Source organism: Pyxicephalus adspersus, chromosome 9 (genome assembly GCF_032062135.1).
Source record: "Pyxicephalus adspersus chromosome 9, UCB_Pads_2.0, whole genome shotgun sequence".
Taxonomy (NCBI): domain Eukaryota; kingdom Metazoa; phylum Chordata; class Amphibia; order Anura; family Pyxicephalidae; genus Pyxicephalus; species Pyxicephalus adspersus.
Window position 1 is genome coordinate 35,811,713 of NC_092866.1, and position 22,933 is coordinate 35,834,645.

General features: G+C 42.8%; 1 protein-coding gene across 4 annotated transcripts in view; it reads left to right on the plus strand.

Moving 5' to 3' along the window:
* The window catches only part of POLA2 (DNA polymerase alpha 2, accessory subunit), a 61,298-nt gene that overhangs the window by 17,070 nt on the left and 21,295 nt on the right, over positions 1-22,933 (plus strand). For all 4 annotated transcript variants that reach the window (XM_072421409.1, XM_072421405.1, XM_072421406.1 and 1 more), the window contains exons 8-11: positions 2,230-2,318; positions 3,501-3,656; positions 5,256-5,318; positions 9,090-9,132. In XM_072421409.1, the coding sequence (XP_072277510.1) occupies positions 2,230-2,318; positions 3,501-3,656; positions 5,256-5,318; positions 9,090-9,132 (351 nt within the window). The remainder of the gene's footprint in view (positions 1-2,229; positions 2,319-3,500; positions 3,657-5,255; positions 5,319-9,089; positions 9,133-22,933) is intronic.

The window sequence follows — 22,933 nt, forward strand, 5'->3', positions numbered from 1 at the left end:
CTACCATAGTCGTATGTCATTAATCCAGTCTAAGGACAATTTTGAGGGGAAGCCAATTAACCTTACTGCATGTTTTTGGGATGTGGGAGGAAACCCATGCAGACACAAGGAGAACCTGCAAACTCCATGCAGATAGTGTCCTGGCCGAGATTCGAACCTGGGACCTAGCACTGCAAGAGTGCTACCTCTAAGCAACTGTGCTGCCCCCTGGTTATAATCTTAGAAGTTTAAGTACATTTGAGCAAAAATGCTTACAAGGTAGTATGGCCATAGGAGCAATATCAATTTTATATGATATGCTTCTAACAGTTTATACAGAAAATAAACCTAGGTAAATACCTGTTGGGAAGAAGGTCTAGGAGGTGCTTTGGAGTAAGAAAAGTGGTTACAAATATGGGAGACAGCAGCGCATTGTAGTATAAACAGGCACTGGAAGCTAATTATAAATTAATGATGTGCTGGTATATGGTGCCAGAGCAATATCAGATAGCATATATACCATACATATACAGGTAGAGTGTTTGTGAAAAGCAAGAAGTGTTATTAAACCTTTCCGTGGCAAGTCTTACTAAGAGGCAGTTCAATTTGGTAACATATCTGTTTATATCAGCAAATATGGTGTTGGCAAAGGCCTGGAAATCATCTACACCCAGAGTGGAACATTTTAAACAAAAAAAATTATGTGGTTTTTGGTAAATGAGAAAATGAGGGCAATACAAAAAGCTTTCTCCAAATTCCAGAAGATTTGGGGACCCTGGATAGAATTTTATATGCCGATTGGATGTGAATATATGTCTATATAATTTAAAATCAAGATATGCCCTATGAAACAACGGAAGGGACTTTGGGGAACAAGGAGAATTTTTTTTCCTGTGTTAGGTGTAATTGGGTAGATTCAAGGAGAGAATTATTCGCGACAAGGTTGGGTAAAAGGATCACTAGATTTTATCACTGATAGGAGGGTGGGGGATTATAATTCAGAAAGATCCGGGAACCTAATCCCTAAAGGCTATATCATGCCTAAATTGGGAATAAAATTCTCCTTTTCTTTTACCAGATGCACTTATTAAAAATAGACTTGCACTAAGTGATATTAATGAAAATAAGGAAAAGAAAGAATGGAGAAGGAAGTATAAAATTACTTAAAAAGCACTTACTAGAATAAATTTGTTATATATATTTTATTTATTTTTTTCTATGAAGGCAAATATTCTGAACGATGTGCTACAAATTGTAAAATGATAAAGCAAATGAATTTATTGAGTTTATAAGTATGTATAAAAGTAAGATAATGATTTTCAATCTATATGTGGTTATGGGGGAACATATTTACATTGTGAATATTACTTACCTTGAATAATCTAATATTGTGTATGTGTTTATTTGTATGAAATTTAATAAAAAAGAAATTGAAAACCAAAAAATAAACACTGCTATCCAGGCACTAATCTTATTGAGGAATCCTAGATACAAGAGTTGAACCGCAAGTGGACCTAGCATCCTCATTCACATGAACCTTAGAAGTCAAATCTTTGCACAGTTATTACCCTTTTTTACTTTTCTGGCCTTTGACCATTAAGGTCCAATCACATCTTTTATGCACAATACAGATAAAGCCATTCATCATGATCTACATAGCACAGCATCTCTAGTATGCAAGTATAGGTTAAAAGAGACTTGGTTGAAGTAATATGTCTGTTTTCTTTTTCCTAATCATGTCTATACATTATTAGGAAAAAGAAAACAGACATATTACTAATATGTTCTAAAGAGAGGAGGAAAAAGAATTGCATTGATTCAATGACTCTCATTGATGATTCATTGACTCTCACACATGCACAGTGAGATCTGTAAGTTTTCTTCCCATCTATGTCACCTGATCTTGCGCCTGCGTCGGGTGACGTAGGAAGAAGAGCCTGGAAGAACAGAGAGAAGATGGCGGCAGCCTGAAGATGGATGCCAGGACGACGCGGGACCTGATGGAAGAACCCTTCCGGACAGATCGATTGCCCTGTGGAAATAAAGGTAAGTGAATTTTTTTTGTTTTAGGTCAGCTTTGGGTTTACTTCCTCTTTAACACCACATCTAGCTGTTTCTAACTGTAATAAATTTTGTGTCAACTCCATAAACAGCTATTTCATACACAAAATTGACATTTTTTTCGCTGACGTTACCTTCTCTTGTTTTTTTTTTTTTTTTTTTTTTTTTTTTTTTTTTTGCTACATGTAGTTATAAGTAGTAAAATAGAAGAACTTGGTGATGCTCTGAAGAATCATTTCCACATTGAAGAATTTACATCCGTATCTTTTCCAGCTCAAGTAAGTGTGTGTGTTTACAAAAAAAAGAATAAAATGATGTGTGTGTATACTCTTTCAACAGTTGTGGAAAAATGTATTTATGTCTGTCGTCTACCCTAAAGTTCAAAGATCAGTGTCCACCTTATGTGAAGCCAAAAAAAAATCCCCTTAGGAAACCAGGAAACACCAATGAGTTTTACCCATGTATGAGTGAAATAAAACAATTGTATGGAACAGGAGTTTCCTTCTTATCTTGGCTTTCTAATTAGTGACTCCCTGACATATTACAAATATAACATTGCAAGACACTTTGATGTGGCTGGGTCATTGGCCTTGGGACATTTAAAGCATATCATTTTCGTAAACACCTTTGTTTTAGGTGTTTAAGAAAAGTATATGCTTTAAAAGTCCCAAAACCAATGACCCAGCCAAAACTAAGTCTTGCAATGTTAGATTGAAAGGGATGTGACATATTCCAATGGTGTGCATTATTCTAAAGGAGCTATCTTGAGTACATTTGTTAGATATTACAAATATATTTGTAAAGGATGTCCTGACACCCAATATTTTATGCTTGTGTTAGTGACATGGCTGTGGAGCCGGACTCAGAAGCAGTTCTTGGGTACTTAGAGTCGGCAGAAATATACCAACTCTAAATAAATTTAAAATTAAAATTGGATCGATCTTTCCCATTGATCTGGTACAATTGATCTGGAGACAACTTAAGCACATTGTTTACAAGACACCTGTACATGGGGTCTCCATCCAGGACAACTGGGCGATTACATCCATTATATAGCCAACTGCTAAAGGAATTATACTCTGCATTCATTATAGATCTATAGGCAGTAGTTTGGCTGGACACAGGAGTACTATTTTATAATACAAATGTTTTACGAACCAATGAATTTTGCTAGCCCTATTTTCATAGGTGTATCCTACTTGGATCTTTAGATAAATCTTGTTCTGTACTCAGATTCCACAACTAGATGGCGCTGTGTCCTCATGTAAAGTCTATAACTAACTAGCAATCCAATCGCAATTTGAATAGTTAGTGGTAAGAATATGTAGGCCACGTATTGCTCAGATTGTACTAACACACAATAGATGTACTGCTGGGTACATCGAAGATACTCCCATTTTTATAACAAACAAACTACTACTACTTTCGTGAAATAGATAACTGCCCTTTTCTTCTGTTAGGAAACGGTGACCGTGCTGGGACAGATTGCCTGCGACAGTAATGGAAAGTTGAACTCCAAATCGGTCATTCTGGAGGGTGACAGAGAGCACTCATCAGGGATGTATGTCCCTGTGGACTTGTCAGATCTAAAGGAATATTCACTTTTTCCTGGAGAGGTGACTGGTTTGTAGTTATTTTTGCAAGGGCCTTACACCTAGGGCTAAAATTATACATTTTCCCCTGTCTGTTTGGCTGAAAGTTTGCTGATAGCTGTTCAAATACATCTACATTTCTCATTTCAGTGCACATTAAAACAATGATTTATTCTGTCACCTAGTGGATAATTGCCAAAAGTGCACAGCAGTCATAAGAGGAAATGCTACAAATTTAGGACAAATTGACGGGAATTATACAGTATTTATACAGCACCAACATTTTACGCAGCGCCTTACAAAGTCTATAGTCATGTTACTAACTGTCCCTCAAAGGCACTCAATCTAATGTCCCCACTATAGTCATATGTCTTTAATACAGTCTAAGGTCAATTTTTCAGGGAAGCCAACTAACCTAACTGCATGTTTTTGGAATGTGGGAAGAAAACCGGAGTACCCAGAAGAACTCCTCGTCCTGCCTGATTCTTTGTGCTTTTGTTATATGCTTCCATGAAATAACTTATAAATACACCCTTTAATGTAAAATAACTATGCACGATTTTAGCTATAGCTTAACTATACATTGATTGATAGATAACACTGACATTTACAGCAAAAACCTGTTAATCACAAGTACTTTAAAATCGCCTGAAAGAAAAGCAGTTCCTTAATATTATTTATTTTATTTTTTTAAGCATTATTTATGTTTCCCTGTGTTTTGAGTTTGGTGGTTGACTCTTATCATATAGAAACCTACTGCTAGGTTTACTGGCTGTTATCTAAATTGACATGTGTATGTTCATGTGTTTGTATGTCTTTGATAGAGACTTTAGACCTTTACCATGGAGGGGAAATTACATAAATTGTGTGAATTCTAGATAAAATGCTACAAATGTAACATGCTTAAGTTAATCTAACTTTTTGCAGATCTGCATGTAGAAGAAAGTTTATTTTTACGGACTTCTTATAAAGAGAGACAAATGTACACAGCTTATTAGTATTATACCTGGGCATTGTAAGGATTGATTTAGAGACCTGGCTGATTACTGTGACACCAGTGATCCCTAATCTTTGATGAATCAGGAGCCAGCCACCAACCTTTTTCTGGTATTGGGCCACATGAATATGTGGATCCATGAATCTTTGTGGAGACAATAACTTAGAATAAGAATACATAGAATATAATAAAGAAGTACAAAGACAAAGCCACAAATCAAAGTATGTTAACAGATCTCACTGTGCAAACTTGTAATTACTGCAGTCTATTTTCTATTAACAAGGAGAAAACTGGAATGAAAGGATAAATAATTGGATCAAGGCTAGATAACATCAATAGATAATTAAAAACTATGCATAGAAGCAATGTTTACAATAAATTTACACACCAGAACTTGTGCCCTGCCTGGCTTAAGCACAGACTTTATGTGGAAACAGTAATTACCATTTCCATAATTCCCTACCCCCTTTTTTTATTCAGATATGAGTAATTCTCTTTTACTATATTTCTATACAAAAGAATCTATTGACTTATTTATAGGACCCTTGAAGAGTAATATTTTTTAATATTATTATTATTATTAGTTTATTGCTAATGCCAGCTTTTATATGTTTTTCATTTTTAAGGTTGTGGTTATGGAAGGTACCAATAGTACGGGTAGAAAATTTGTTGCAACTAAGATTTACGAGGTAAGCATATGACAAGATAACTTTAACACATATTTTGTCATGAACTGATCTTTGCTAGAAAAATGGCCACTGATGGCAAATGCATAGTTCTCCCCAGAGGTTTTTAGCCGGTTGCTCCGCCCTGTTGATTTGAATACCCCGCCCAGCTCTCCTCGGCAGCTCTCATCCTCGGATACACAGATCTCAGTGAGGCTGCTCTGTGCCATCCGTTCAGAGGATTGCTGCTTCCATGAGAGGCGAGCACACAGTTCAGCCTTCATGTGAAGGAGACAGGCAGCCCCGCCCCCATCTCATAGCACGAGCTCGGATTTCTGCCTGTGACATGTATCCACCTCTAGCTCTGCATGTCATTCTGCATCCTCACAGCTCTGTGTGTACAAACCTCCATATCTCCTAAACTGTATGTCACAATGACCTGTAATTTTCAGGGTGTACAGGGGACCCTCATAGATACTAGTTTTTACAATTTCAGCCCCCCAGCTTTAAAGAATTTCAGGATATGGGGGTCACAAATGTAAAAAGTTATGAAAATTGAACTTTGGGGTTGCTGTTTCAGAGGAAAGTGCAACTAGGAGTCCTAAATTGAAAGTGCAAATTGGGGACCCCGGAGCCACTAACATAGCAAGATGCATTGGGGTGGGGCCCCTAAATATATACCTACCTGTCACAAATCTATACCTATGAAACTACTGTCTTCTTTGTACACCAGTTTCTCTGAGAGTGGGGGTACAAAACTGAAAATGTAGGTGCAAGTGTCAGGCACATTCTCCCCCTACAATCTCATTACTACAGCATCATTAGAATATAAAACACTCTGCTCATTAAAATGGGCTTCCCTGCCCTGTTACACATTCCTGTCCACTTATCTAACATTCTGAACTTCAGTCGGGGAATGGGGAGGTGTAAGAAACCAAAAATATAGGTACAAGTGGGGAACATCTGTGACTAACATCCCCTAAAACTTCATCACTATGGTATCATTAGAAAATGAACTCTGCCCACTAAATGTTATTGAGGTTGGGGTACTGGAAGGTTACAGTCGTGTGTAACAAGGAAGTGCATTTTGATGGACAGTTTTTTTTTTTTTTTATTTTTTTTTTTAATGTTGTAATGATGCCATAGTGATGAAAGGTGATCGCCACACGTGTCTCCCACTTCCACCTATATTTTTGTTTCCCTGCACCTCTTAATTCTGGAGAAATTGAGGTTTGAGGTAAGATGCAGACAGATATGTGTAACAGAGCAGGCAGCACATTTTGCTAGGTCAAGATTTATGTTCTCATAATGCCATAGTAACTACATTTTAGAAAGGTTTAGCTGCAAGTGTCCCCCACTTGCATCTACAGTTTCAGTTTCCTATGCCTCCATGTGTACCTTAAAAATTTAAGGTAAAAATTTAGTTTGTCGTATTAACTTTAAAAGTTAATTCAACTAACGGTTTAGGAGATCTGAAGGTTTGAACACAGCGAGTTGTTAGGCTGCAGAATATGACAAGCAGCTTTTACACTCACATACCTATCACGCTGCGCTGCCAATGACATTACACACTGCGGATAAACGTCACAGACAGTGTTTTTATATAGAATATGGGCAGTAATGAGAGGGGGTCACTGTCTGTGTTGTCCCTATCTGATATCACATGCATGATGCTATTAAAGCATCGCCACATTTTTAATAATATATTAAAGAGTGACTTTCTCTGTTATGTAATGGAAAAATGTGTGCTTTTTTTTTTTTTGTTTTTACACTTTTGTGGAGAGGACCTCTCCCCTTCAGTCTTCACTTCCATTTCGGTAAAGACCGAAGGAGAAATCCGCAGCCTCCTGTGATATTTGTGTCACATTATGCTTCTTGTGTGCATGCACCTTCAGAGGATTTCTTATAATGTAAAAAAAAAAATAGTGTTCTATCTAATGCATGCGCAGTGCAAAGCAGCATTGGACGTACAAGTGAGCATTGGAGAGAAGGTGGAAGCTGAGCCAGCATGGGCCTGCTGGGCAATTTTGTAAAAGATTCAAGTGAAAAAAAAATGTTTTCACAAAAGTTCACTTTAACTAAATATAGACACAGGAGCACATCTGAAGTTAGGCTGAATTCACGCCAGGAACCACGGCTGCGTAAAAAACTTCTAGCTCTGAAAAAGCCCAGCACTTACCGCCTGTTACCAATCCTAGGTGCCCAGCACTTACCGCCTGTTACCAATCCTAGATGCCTAGAATTTACCACCTGTTACCAGTCCTAGGTGCCCAGCACTTACCGCCTGTTACCAATCCTAGATGCCTAGAATTTACCACCTGTTATCAATCCTAGGTGCCCAGCACTTATGGCATGTTACCGATCCTAGGTGCCTAGCAGTTGCCAGAAGTCACTCAGAAGGGGTAAATGTTTTTTTGCTGCTAATAGGAGCTAAGCCTAACTTGTTACGCCACATTAATTATACTATTACACTACTACAAAGGATCACACTCTTAAAACTTAGAACACTAGTAGTTGGGTCACAATACACAGCATAGGACAGTTGTGACAAAATACATAGAATTAAAAAATTGGATATACTAACGGGGCAGGCATTACAAAGTTGTAACAAATAATTAGGAGAAGGTAGAACACTGAAACAATAAGAGGTTACTGGATACCCATGGCATAAACAACTGGGAGCAATAAATTTGCCGTGTTTTGCCACACCCCCTTTTTTTACCACCCGGCTACAGCTTCCTACCACCCGGCTGAAAAAAATTTCTGGGGAGAACACTGCAAATGTAACTGAAAATATGCAGCATCACTAGCAGTTTTTCTTTAGCCCTTATTACAAGCAATATGTGTATATTTTTTGTTGAAATGGCCGTCATGAAAGATGTTCTGGGGCTGCCATTGGTGGCCTTTTTTGGTACTGCTAGTGATCTTTGATTTAAGCTTTTTTGAGCCACAGATATGGGGCATGTTGTAAATGAATGTCAGAATTCTTTAGCTATACACCTGTTTTGGGTTAGTGACTCAGGCGGCTCAAACAATGCCAAAATTATTTTTCATGACACAAGTCCTTTTAAGTGAATTTTACTGTAAACAAAATTATAAAGTAACAATATTATTAAGATTTAGGAAATTCAGTGTTTCCAGGTTCACACCCCTCTCGGGTCCTTGTGTGCTCTTCCACATCTCCCCACAGCTGGCACCTTGCCAGCTACTCAAGCACTCACATGGCAGCGCTGGTTCAAAAGAGTCACTGTCAGCACATGTGACTGCCGGCTGCAGTGAGCAGTACTAGTACCACTCCCTGCAGCCCAGAATTATTTGTCATGGGGCTGTCACAGGGACATGCTGCATGTAGCATCTTCCAAAGCAGCAGTGGTTCCTGACATTAAGCGGTAAACGCACCGCAACCTCTTTACTACTTTGAATTAGCCCTAACTTCTAAATTTCCTGTTTAATTTGGTGTAGAACGGTATCTTGAACCTTTAAAAGTTTATGAGATGATTTTCCTGCATCTCCAACACCTAATTCTTAGTTTTTGGTTATGTAGCCTATCCAAATCCTTGGCACAAATTTTTACTTCTCTTATGCTTACTAACTAATGACCGTAGAGTATCAATAGTGTGAGAAGAGGCACTCTAGCTAGCAACTGTGTAAGGAAATGTTAAGATTTTCATGTGCTGGTTTACTGGTTTTGATGTAGACAAGAACTCTTTTCTCAATGCAACGTAGAAAAACAGCACAATAAATGTATACAATTTACTAAATTGTAATTTTTGTACTTGGTTTCTTTTATGATAGGGTGTTCCATTCCAATTTTACCAACCAGCAAAGCAATTGGAAGGTAAGTGTTTAGTGTTTCATTGTGTCTAGGTTAAGTCATTACCCAAGTGATATATTAGTGATATATTATATATTCATCTTCTTGGTCATTCAGTGTAATTGTGCAACACAAGTGCTTTTAATTGGTGTCTTTTATTGGAGAGCTTCAGGTAAAACACTATGTGCAGGACATTTTGCAAGGTTATACCTGAGGTGATTTAAAGTGGCAAAAATGTGGCTGCCATGGGGTAAGACACTTGTCTTAACTTGAGATGGAAGATACACTTGCCTAAATACATTGCCCAGGTCCTTTAACGGTGCTATTTACTGTCCAGGAGACTGCTGCAATATTGCCTGTGTTCGTGGCCCCTGCCTGCCCCCCTGTGCTGATAACACTCTGATTCTGAATGCTAATAGTAAGGAACCAGTGATTCAAAGCAAATTCTTTTGGTGTTCGCTTCACTGCTTTCTTAATGTGGTAGAGTCCCTATTACAAAAGGTAGTGATGTGCACACCCAGAAAGGACACACTCTGAAATGCCGGAAGACGGGAATGTTGGTCTCATAACATCATATGTCCATGGCTTTAGTTGAATAAAAATGTGTTTTACACATCAGTTTGAGAGGGGTTTTTACCCAGAGATTAGCTTTAAAGGGTTACCAGCTGTTGTGCACTGAAAATCAAACATTTCTAAAGTGTGCATAAACCGTTAAGTATTCTGAGTGGCATTTTTCTTTACACAAGATAAAGAAAGGTGGCTGCTGATTCTCTTGGAGCAGTTTTGGTAAAATAAACTAAATCTATACATACTAAAACAGGTTTGTAAATTTTAAGATCTTGTTTCTAGAGATAACGAACATGTAACCTATTCACAAAAAATCTTAATAGAACTTCTATTAGGTTCTATTAATTTCTAAACGACTTTTCATTTTATAGAAACATTTTCCCCACTTTTAATGCCAGAGTAAAATCCACACAGTAGCATAACTTTTTTTTTTTCACTTGGAAAGAACCCAAATATTTATCTATTTACATGTTCTACTAAAAGAGTGTCCAGGGTAAATGCTGACAATGAAACCCTAACAGGATTTTCTGTTTTTGCATAGTATTGGCATATTGCTTTTTGTCTTCTTGAAACTTTAGTGTTGGAGCCCATACCCCCAGTATGATGAGGTGCTGTCACACTTACCTCTTCCCCTCGGAGGCATCCCTCTCCTGCGCATGCGGGCAGTTCTGACTTTGGGCGTGCCTTCATTCCCAAGATTTATAAGTTTCTTCCAACTTGCTGGCCAATCAGGAAATAGCCTCTTAACCATCACTGGCTGGTTAGCTAGCTCACACACTACAGTGTTTGTGCAACGTGTCTCCACTGGTCCCGAGACCCTAGTTCTGTTGAGCTAGTTCCTGTACCCCTGTTGGCTAATTCAATGTTTCATCCGTCTAGCTCCTGCGTTAACCCCTCGTTGTCCAGTTTGTTGGTTCCCAGCCAACTTCCCTGTGCTGTTCCAATGTTCCTGTCTGTCTGTGGATATTCCTGTGCTTCCTGTTGCTTCCAGTGTTTTCTGTGTTCCCTGTGTCAGCAGTGGCCCCTGTGTCAGCAGTGGCCCCTGTGTCAGCAGTGGCCCCTGTGTCCTGGTGTCTGTCTCCTGGATCCTTGGTAATTGACCCCTGCCGTGTGTGACCTGAGCTCTGTTGCTTGTTGCCTTCCTCAACACCGGCCTTCCTCGACTATTCTTTTGCTTTGTGATTTGGTATTGTGCTTTATATTGCCCACCTTGGTGTGCCCAAGGACCTCAACCTGCCAGTAACCAGCAGCGCAACATCCTCACTATCAGAGGCTCTGGAGAAGACTCGGTTACTGCTTAGACTCTGCGCGTTGCAAGCCGTAGCACACCCTAGTTGCCCTGCCTCTCTGAGCTTGACAGTTTGCATGAAATATGTATATCCCAGGCCTCAGCAGACCCCAACCAACTACTCGCCCAAAGGCTGGACGTCCAGGAAGCTACTCAAACCCAGGAAGGTCCTTAATGAACCTGCGCACGCCTCTTCAGCAGCCAGCGAGCTCCCGTGTCTCCACCAAGGGTTGCTCACTGTGGGTCAGTTTGCAGTACGGTTTCGCACCTTGGCATCTGAGCTCGCCTGGAACAATAAGGTGCTCCACGCTACCTTCTGGCAAGGCCTTTCTAATCACGTGAAGGATGAGTTGGCTAGTCGGGAGATTGCCGCGTCGTTGGATGATCTGATTGATCATCTTGGCCATCCAGGAAGACATTCGCTTCCAAGAGCGTTTCCAGGAGAAATCTCATGCACATAAGGCATTTGTTCTGCGACTGGCACCATCCTTTCAGCGGCCTCTGCAAACTCCAGCCTCCCCTGTCTCTGAAGAAACTATGCTATTTCAAGAGGAGAGGCCTCGGCGTCTCTCATCTTGTCTCTGCCGTTACTTCGAACAGAAGGGGCACAAATCTTGCCTACAGAGGCTGGGAAACTTCAGCGCCTAGCATTAACTAAGGCGGGGGGGGGGGGCATGCTAGGTCACCCTTCTCTCCCCTCCAGTCAGCATCCCTCCATAGCCACCCAGCTTCGCCACAACAACTTCACACTTGCCCTTGAGGCCTTCATTGACTTTGGAGCAGCTGGAAATTTTATCTCAGCTACCCTGGTCAGGGTTTGTGCTTGGCCTATAGAGCCATTATCTCAGCCTTTGTGAATCTCTGCAGTGGATGGTACCCCTTTGTCATGTGGACTGATCTGCTTCCAGACCAGACTTGCTGTGCTCGTGTGCTTCACCACCAGACCATAATTTTTCTTGTTCTTCCTCAAGCCAGTTCTGCAGTCATCTTTGGACTCCCATGGCTTCAACAGCATTGTCCTGTGCTTGATTGGACTACTCCCAAGGTATTGGCTTGGGGTCCCTCGTGTCACTCCACATGCCTGGCCAAGCTCACGCCTATCAGGCCTCTTGGTTTCTCCACTCATGAAGTTGCTCTGTTCATTCCAACTCGGTATATAAATTTCCAGGATGTGTTCTCTAAGCACAATGCTGAGGAGCTACCTCCCCACGGGCCCTACGACTGTGCAATAGACCTCATTCCGAATTCCACACCTCCCAGAGGTCAGGTGTGTACCCCCTTATTCTCCCGGAAGCCAAGGCTATGACTGATTATATCAAGGACAACTTGCAGAGGTGGTTTGTATGCAAGTCTATTAAAGAATGACAATTTTCGTGACCTGCTATGCATCTTATGTAGTGGTTTACTTGGATGACTTCCTGATTTTCTCCCCTGACTTGCCCTCTCACAGACAGCATTTCCATTTAGTCCTACAACGGCTCCGTGACAACGAACTGTAGGCAAAGGCGGAGAAGTGCTTGTTCGAACTCCCTCAGGTGCTCTTTCTTAGCTACATTGTTTTCAAAGGGCGTCTCTCCATGGATCCTGACAAGGTTGCAGCTATTTCCAACTGGCCACTACCCTTCGGCCTTAAGGCTATTCAACGCTTTCTGGGATTTGCCAACTATAGTTACATTGTAGGTTAGGTTGGAAAAAGACATCTAGTCCATCTAGTTCAACCACTAGGGAAATAAACTAATCCCAGATATAAAACCCTATAAGACATATTTGGTCCAGAGGAAGGCAAGAAAAACCCTGGTACAATTTGCTTCAACGGGGGGAAAAAAAATGAGGCAATCGGATGTTCCCTTGATCAACTGTCTGTTATCTTTACTTTAACTTCTTTTTTACCCAGTTATATTCTGTGCTTCTAGAAAAACATCCAGCTTTTTCTTAAAGCAATCTATAGTAGTTGCTGAAACTACTTTCTGAGGGAGCTGACTCCACATTTTCAAAGACCTTACAGTGAAGATTCCCTTACTTATCCGGAGTTTAAACTTCTTTTCCTCCAGGCGCAAAGAGTGCCCTCTTGTTCTTTGTATTGATCTCAAAGTGAATAATTGGGAAGGGAGTTCTCTATATGGACCATTTATATATTTATACAGGGTGATCATATCCCCCCTTTAACGTCTCCTCTCAAGAATAGAGAATAAATTCAGTTCAGCTAATCTTTCCCCATAGCTGAGCTCCTCCATTCCTTTTATAAGTTTAGTCGATCTTCTCTGCACCCTCTCTAATTCCACAATGTCCGTTTTGTGAATTGGTGCCCAAAACTGGACTGCATATTCCAGATGTGGTCTGACCAATGCTTTGTACAGTGGCAGGATTATGTCTCCATTTCTGCCGTCTATTCCTTTTTTATTACAAGAAAGTACTTTACTAGCTTTAGATATTGCAGCTTGGCATTGCATGCTGTTATTAGGTCTATAATCTACCATAACCCCCAGATCCTTTTCTATTTCTGACTCCCCCAAATGTATTCCCCCTAGACAGTATGAAGCATGCATGTTGTTAGCCCCAAGTGCATAACTTTACATTTATCTATATTAAATGTCATTTGCCACTTGGCTGCCCAATCAAACAGTACATCCAGGTCTGCTTGTAGATTATAGACATCCTGTATGTACCTTATTCCATTACATAGTGTGGTGTCATCTGTGCTGAGGCGCAGCTGAGTCTTAACCGCCCAGCATTCACCAGAGCACCCTGCTCTGAAATAATGGGCTTTGCTGCGGACGTCGCCCAGCTTGCAGCCTTCAGACACACCCGTGCAGACAGCAGCTGACTGCAGATAGAACAAACGCGTGGAACCAAATCGCTAGAAAATCCCGAAACCCAGAACAGGACCAGCTCAGGGCAGGGGTGAACAATCAAAGTCAGAACAAGCAGAGTCAGAACCAGGAAATCAGTAGTCGGAAATGCACAAGCTGGAGCCTCAGGTAAACGCACCTATTAAGGCAAGGAGTGTCATTCTGAACACAGCTTATATAGTGAGGCTAACAGGCAGGCTGGGCGGGGACTGGATGAGCAGGTGCAGATAAATCGGCTGGAAAGGTTTAGCGAAGCATCTAACTCCAGAGTCTGGACAGAGCAGCTACAAGGGGGACCAACTGCTGCTCATCTGACATATGTCTGGTGAACAACAAGTACCAGATCAGCTGTACCCCCTCAGTACCCCCCCTCTTGGGGACCCCCCTCGGCAGGGCCCCCCCCCCCCCCCGCTGGTTTCTTTGGAAACCGCCTATGAAAGTCCTTCACCAGCAGAGGGGCATGAAGATCTGTGTGAGATACCAAGATCGTTCTTCTGGACCATAGCCTCTCAATGGAATATTGCAGCTTGCCACGGGGCAGCCTAGAATCAATGAAGGACTCCACTTCAAACTCTTCCTCAGAATCTACCTGGACAGGAGCAGGAGGAGGGGATTTGCAGGATAAAAAGGTTGAGAATGAGCAGCTTCAGGAGAGACACATGAAAAGAGTTGGGAATTGGAGGGCAGCCGCAACTTAAAGGTCACCTGATTAATCTGCGATAAGACAGAGAAGGTTCCAATAAAACGGGGAGCAAGTTTGGGAGATGGGACCCGCAGACGTATATGCTTAGTAGACAACCAGACTTTATCTCCTGGTGCAAATCTAGGGGCTGGCCTCCTTTTTTTTATCTGCCCACTTCTTGTAGCAAAGAGAGGATTTATGCAATGCCCTCTGAGCATCTTCCCAGACTTTGTGGAAACTGGCTCTGACTTCTGCGGTGGCCAGAACCTCTGAACCAGAAGGAATGGGAGGAGGTACTCTGGGGTGACACCAATAGGTCAGGAAGAAAGAGCTAAAACCAGTTGATTCACTGACATGGCTATTATGAGCAAAGGCAGCCCAAGAAAGTAATTCACTCCAATTGTCCTGCCTCACTGATACATAGAGAGAAATTGTTCCAGGCACTGATTGACTCTTTCAGTCCGACCATTGGACTGTGAATGGTAGGCAGAAGAGAAGTCCAGCTGAATCTCTAAAAGATGACATGGGGCCCTCCAAAAACGAGATGTGAACTGAACTCATCGTTCTGAGACTATGCTGGAGGGAAGACCATGGAGGCGGAACACTTCCTGGAGGAAGATTTTAGCCAAAGCTGGAGCTGAGGGAAGCCCTTTCAATGGAATGAAGTGAAAACAATCCACTCGCAGGAACAGGAAAGAAATCCACAGGAAAGAAACAATCCACTCACAGTACAGGAAAGAAATCTTCTTTCCTGTACCCCAAACTCAATATTTACATAGAATAGAAAAATTGGATATACTAACGGGGCAGGCATTACAAAGTTGTAACAAATAATTGGGAGAAGGTAGAACACTGAAACAATAAGAGGTTACTGGATACCCATGGCATAAACAACTGGAAGCACTAAATTTGCTGTGTTTTGCCACACCCCCTTTTTTTTTTTTTACCACCCGGCTGAAAAAAATTTTTGGGGAGAACACTGATCAGGTAAGCACTGTATTTACTAACTTTCCATAGGTGTTCCAACCCCGAGTGTGACTCGGGGTTACCACTTTTATCAACTTTTTTCTACCCCGAGTCACACTCGGTGTTACAGCTAGGGAGGTTAAGACAGGAGCTGATGTGAAGGCCTGCTTCAAGACATCGAAGGCCTAAAGAGCCTCTTTAGGCCACAGTTGGCCTCTTTCTTGGTGAGTACTTTGATGGGTGCCACAATGGAAGAACAATTCTTAATAAACTACTGATGGCAAAGCCAAGAAATCTTTGAATGGCCACTTCAGAACAGAGGAAACTTTTCCAGGGTCCATACGTAATCCCTGATTGGAGACAGTATAGCCTAGAAAAGGCACTTCAGGGAGTTCAAAGAGACATTTATCCAATTTGTCACAAAGACCATTCTCTCTAAGACGTACAGTCCTTACATGTTACCGCTGCGTCGGAATATCCCTGGAAAGGATATTATTATGTCATCCAGGTCTACTACAACACAAGTGTAGAGGAGGTCACGGAAAATGTCATTAACAAAGTTCTGAAATACTGCAGGGGCATTACAAAGCCCAAGTGGCATGACCAGGTACTCTTAATGACCATTCCGAGTGTTGAAAACGATTTTCCACTCATCCCCTTTGAATCGGATGAGGTTGTAGGCTCCACGCAGATCTAGCTTAGTGAAAACATTGGCACCCTGGATGCGGTCAAACAATTCTGAAATCAGGGGCAAAGGATATTGATTTTTACCTTTTTTTTGTTCAGGCCCCTGTAATCTGTATAGGGATGCAGGGACCCATCCTTCTTACCGACAAAGAATAAACCAGCGCTAGCAGGTGAGGTGGACTTGCGAACAAAACCCCTTTCGATGTTCTCCTTAATATATTCAGACATGGCCTGAGTTTTAGGTCTAGACAGGGGATAGACACGGCCATGAGGAGGCATAGTCCCAGGTGATAATAATAATAGGAGCTCAATGGAGCAGTCAAAAGGGTGATGAGGTGGCAGGGTCTTGGCCTTTGGCTTAGAGAAAACGTCGATAAAATCTATGTAGGAATCAGGAAGGACAGCCAAAGGTGCAGTCCCAGTCAGGCAAACAGAACATGCTGGTTCAATCCTCTGAATACAGTGGTGAAAACAGCTAGAACTCCAGGACAGAATGTCTCCAGAAACCCAGTCTTTTACTGGGTGTTGGAGAAGCCATGGCATGCCTAGAAGGAGTTAGTTGACAAGCTTGGGCATTACCAGGAATACCAAAGTTTCAAAATGGAGGGCAACTACCGGTAAGGATAGTGGCCTGGTCTTAAAAACGAATGGGCTCAGGAATTACTGTACCATTGACCACTGAAATAGGAATGGGCTTTTCCAGGGCTACCAGCAGAATCCGGTGCTTAGAAACTACTCTGATCCATGAAGTTGGCTGCGCCACCAGAATCCAGATAGGCCTCAGCCCCAATAGTCTGGTCAGGAAAGAAGAGCTGTACTGTGGTATGTAACCTTTTTAGAGGGAGTGCTGAATGAAAGACCTAGGGAATCCTCCCTACTATTCTTCAGGCCAAGGTTTTTGGGTGTTTAAGAGGACAGTTATTTCTATAATGTCAATTACCTCTGCAATACAAACATAAATTTTGCGCACGACGGCGTGGACGCTCGAGGACTAGCAGTTTAGACCGATTAGTCTCCATAGGTTCTGCTGAAGGTTCAAAAGCCTCTGGTGGATTGACAACAGGGAAAGAAGCTTGTGGAAACTGCGCTGCACGTTCCTGGCGACTTTCCTGGGGGCGTCAGTCAATTTTGATTGCCAGCTGCATGGCAGCATCCAGACTCTCAGGTGGAGGATAGTGCACAAGAGAGTCTTTAATCTTTTCAGACAGTCCTAACTGGAACTGAGAACGGAGAGCGGGATCCTTCCACTGTGAATCAGCAGACCACCTGTAAAACTCAGTGCAATACTCTTCCATGGTTCTGTATCTCTGGTGCGGGGAATGGAGAGCAGATTCTGCAGATGCTGCCCGATCTGGGTCATTATATAGCAGACCAAGTGCCTGGAAGAAGTCCACAGAAAGAAGAGCAGGGTTACCAGGTAGCAACTGAAAGCCTAGGACTGAGGATCACCTTGCAGTAAGGACATTACAAGACCAACTCGCTGTTCCTCGGAGCAAGAGGAGTGTGAGCGAAGGCAAAAATATAGTGGACAAACATTCTTGAAGTTAGAGAACCTCTTTCAGTCACCGGAAAAACAATCTGGCAAATTCATCTTTGGCTCGGATGCAGGAGAGATGGTAGCAGGAGCTGGGGAAGAAGCAGCTGCAGCACTGCCCTGCAGGGAGGTCTGGAGTTGCTGCATACGAGATAAGTCCTGCAGCATCTGCACAACTTGATCAGTCTGGGCCTTCTGATGTTCAATTTGTCGCACCAAGGCTTGCAGGGTGCTTGGCAGAGGAATGTCAGCAGGGTCCATGGCCTTTGCAAACTGTCACAGATCTGCCGCAACTGTGAGGAAGTGGACCCTATGTGCAATCTGCACGTTTGGCGGAGGTGTGAGCTAAGGCTCAGAGTCTAAGGAACCGCCCAGTGTTCACCAGAGCACCCCGCAAAGAGTGATTGACTTTGCTGCGGACAGTGCCCAGGATGCGGCCCTCAGACACACCCGTGCAGACAGCAGCTGACTGCAGATAGAACCAAATCGCTAGACAATCTCGAAAACCAGAACAGGACCAAGTCAGGGCAGGCAGCGAACAATCAAAGTCAGAACAAGCCAGAGTCAGAACCAGGGAATCAGCACTCGGAAATAGACACAAGCTGGAGCCTCAGGTAAGCACACCTATTGCAGAGACAAGGAGTGTCAGTCTGAACAAGGCTTATATGGATGAGCAGGTGCAGATAAATCGGCTGGAAAGGTTTGGCGATGCTTCTAACTCCAGAGCCTGGACAGAGCAGCTAGGTAAGGGTAAAGAAGCAAGGTAAGGGTACCAACTGCTGCTGATCTGACATATGTCTGGTGAACAACAAGTACAGTAGTAAAGGTCCCAACACTGAACCCTGGGGTATACCACTAATAACATTAAACCATTCAGAGTATGAATCATTAATTACAACTCTCTGTAAGCGGTCTTTAAGTCATTTCTCTATCCATTTACAGATTGACTTTTCTAAGCCTATTGACCCTAACTTGCATATTAACCTTCTGTGGGGTACTGTGTCAAATGCTTTAGCAAAATCCAAGTACACTATATCAACTGCTATTCCACTGTCTATCTGTTTACTTCCTCATAAAAAGAGAGTAAATTTGCTTGACAACTTCGGTCTTTCTTGAAGCCATGCTGACTATCACTTATAATATTTTCTAGCAGAAACTCCTCTTTGTGGTTATTTATCAAACTCCCTAGGACCTTTCCCACTATGGACGTTAAACTAACCAGTCTAACCCTTTTTGAAGATAGGAAAAATTAGAAATAATGGCTTTGAAATAACCAAGCTCAGCTCCTTGAGGACACGTGGATGTAATGTAAACCTTTATTTTGCCCAACTGTTTCTCAATCATATCAGTTTTAAGCCATTGTGACTCATTTAAGGCAGTGACATTGCTGTTATGAATTTGGACTTGAGCTCTGCCATTTTCCTTTGTGTACACAGAGCTAAAAAAGAGAGCTGAGCCTGAACCTTTACTAAATGCGAGGCCCAATCTGCACTATGAATACTTACGTCATCCAGGAAGGCCGCAGCATATTTTTGATGGGGTCGGAGTACTTTTTCCATCACCCGCTGGAACGTAGCTGGAGCATTCTGTAGTCCGAAGGGCATATTTCGATACTGGAATGCTCCGTCGGGTCACAAAAGCAGTTTTCTCCTTAGCTGACTCAGGGGGATCTGCCAATATCCTTTGGTAAGATCTAAGGTGGTCATGTATCTAGCATTCCCCAACCAATCAATTAACTCGTCTATCCAAAGCATAGGATAACTGTCAAACTTTGTGATCTGATTCAGCTTACGGTAATCATTGCAGAATCTCCAGCTCCCATCTGGTTTGGGAACTAACACAATTGGGCTGGACCAATCGCTATTGGACTCCTCTATAACCCCCAATTCAAGCATTTTTTTAACTTCCTGACATATCACCTCTCGTCTAGCTTCAGGAATTTGATAGGGTTTTAATTTTACCCTTTCACCTGGAGGGGTGATAAAATCATGTGTAGCCATGGATATTTGTCCAGGCAAGTTGGAGAACATATCTCTATTTTGTAGCACAAAATCTCTCGATTCCTGTTGTTGACTCTTTGACAAGGTATCTGGTATCCAGACTTCTGGGATTACAGAGTCAGACCGAGCAGGTAGCTCTGTGGTCCTCACGGTTAATGCTTCCCTTTCTTTCCATGGTTTCAACAAATTTACATGATAAATTTGCTCTGGTTTCCGCCTACCAGGTTGGCTAATCTTATAATTTACGTCCCTCAGTTTTTCCATTACCTCATGGGGGCCCTGACATTTGGCTAGAATTTTACTTTCCACCGTGGGAAACTAGTACCAAAACTCTATCCCCAGGGGCAAAATTACCGATACGAGCACCACGGTTTTAAAATCTTTGCTACACCAACTGCGTTTAACCAAGGGCATTACCTGCGCAATTCTGTCTTGCATTTGCGCCACATGCTCAACACTTCTATGAGGGGAACTTTCGCTTTCCCATGTTTCCTTAGCAATATCTAACAGTCCCCTGGGGTGCCTCCCATATAATTCAAAGGGAGAGAATCCGGTTGAGGATTGGGGTACCTCCCGGATAGCAAATAGGGGAGTAGACAGTCCCAATTTTTCCCGTCTTTATCTACTACCTTCCGCAGCATCTGTTTTAAAGTTTTGTTAAAACGTTCTACTAAGCCGTCTGTTTGAGGGTGATACACCGATATGCGTAGCTGCGTCACCTTTAGGAGTTTACAAAGCTCTTTAGTCACTCAGGACATAAACCGGGTTCCTTGATCAGTAAGTACCTCTTTGGCCACTCCTACTCGGCTGAAAACTTGAAACAGCTCCCATGCAATGGTTTTAGCAGAAGTATTTCGGAGAGGAATTGGCTCAGGATACCGAGTAGCATAGTCCATTATGACTTGGATATATTGATGGCCCCTAGCTGACTTTAGCTATGGGCAAACTATATCCATGGCAATCCTCCCAAATGGGACCTCAATGATGGGGAGGGGAACCAAAGGGCTTTGAAAATGTGGTATTGGGGCAGACAACTGACATACAGGACAGGAAACACAGTATATTTCCACCTCCTTGGGGACCCCTGGCCAATAAAACATCTGGACTATTCACTCCCTGGTTTTCTCAGCCCCCAGATGTCCCCCTAGGAGGTGCCCATGGGCCAGAATCGGTATGGCTTGGGTACCACTAGCTGTTCAATGGTCCCCCCCCCCCCCCCACACACACTTTGTGACACCCGATAAAGTAGGTCCCTTTCAATATTAAAGTATGAGAATGCAACCCTCTTGTCTGGGTGCACTAGGTCCCTATCAATTTTTACGGCATTCTCCCGGGCTTTAAACAGTGTGGGGTCTTTCAATTGCTCTGTAAGAAAGTTCTCTCTATGTACCAGCAAGTCAGGGAATTTCAGGGCTTTCCCCCAAAGTTGCCGGTTCTTCCCTAGGATTAACTGTTTCCCCTGCTAGCACAGACAAAAGAAACCCCGGAGTGCCCCCACAATCATCAGATGACTCCTCAGTAGCTTCATTCTCTGAGGATACCAGCACTGCATAGGGTGGGTGATCCCAGAGCTCCTGGTATTTGGGAAAATCCCTCCCAATGATAGCATCATATGGTAAGTGGGGGACCAACCCCACCTGATGACACAGTTTACCTAGGGTAGTTTCAAAAGACACTGACGTCAAAGGATACTCCCTAATATACCCGTGTACACATGTTACCCCCACTGTTTTAAGACAGGAGGTCTCTGTAACCACTAGCTCAGCTTTCACCAGCGTTACCACACTACCTGAGTTTAACAGCCCCACAATTGATTTGGTATTCATAAAGATTTTACACCAATATTTTTCATCGCCCCGTATAGCAGGGCATGCAGTGGTGGCAAAAAGAGACTTTGGTCTGCCACCCAGAAAGCCACAGTGCATTGGTTCATCCACCACAGGGCAATTTGCAGAAATATGTCCTTCTTCCCGGCAGCGATAACAAATAACATGTTTGGCTCCCTCCTGGGGGTCTAGAGTTCCCATTCTCTCCCACCATACATTGTCTGGAGTCTGTCTATTTCCCCTAGCTCTCCTTTTCTCGCTCTCTCCACCCCTATCCCTTGGTTCACTCTTACCCACAGCTGGGGATAGTCTGGTCTTGGGGTGGAAAGTCCGTGAGTACTGAAGGGAGGTGTTTTAAGTTCTCGGCAGCCAAGTACCTTTCCACTAGGTCCACCAGCTTATTGGCTGTCGACGGGTCTCCATGGCTCACCCACTTTAGTATAGAAACGGGGGATCTTAGGACTTGACTACCTGTTCCACAATTTGTGGTCCTGACAACATCTCCGGTTGTAGCCACTTCCATGTTAGATGTATCAGGTCATACATCTGGGATCTGGGAGGTTTTCCTGCTCGATAGGACCAGTTATAAACCCTTTGAGCCCGGACAGGCAGTTTGACACCCAGCCGTGCCAGTATTTCTGCCTTAAGGCGGACATAGTCGCTTGCTTCTGACGGCTCTAGGTCATGATAGGCTTTTTGGGTTTCTCCAGATAATAGCTGGGCCACTAATCCTGCTCACTGTTCCCTAGGCCAACTTTCCCTCTCGGCAGTTCTTTCAAATGTGGTCAAAAACTCCTCAGGATCATTATCCACAGTCATTTTTTTCAACAACTGGCTTACCCAAAAAAGTGGCCAGAAAAAAATGCCCAGCACCACTCTCGGCGTCAGCCTGCTCTCGTAAAGATATCTGCTGTTTCAGGGCATCTAATTGTTGTTGGTAGCTCTGTGCTTGTATTTCCAACAATTCCTTGTGGCGGGCCTCCGTTTTTTCCAGACCTAGCAGCAATTGTTGGTTAATACGCTTTTGCTCCACATTGGCCGGCTGCTGGTTGGCATTGGCTAAAACAAGCTGTTTTAGTATCTCCTTAATGCTTGCCTTCCAAACACCCACTTATAAAGCTGCCCGCATCCTCCACCATATGTGAGATCGCCTGTAGCAACATGGGGTGGTTCAAGCAGTAAACAGGACCAGCAGGTTTTAAGTGCATCAAAGGTTTATTTCACTTAACATTATTTCCACACAAAACAGGCGAAATAAAACTAGCAATCCAGCCCAACCTAGTGTTGTTCAGGACGTTAAGGCCCTAACCATATTTCTTTTGCAACAAAGCTTGTGTCTTTAATCACAGTCCCCAGTTCCCCTTGGACCTCCCACCAGCTTACCAGCCAAGACAGAGGCACAGGAATAAGCAGGCTGGGCGTTTAT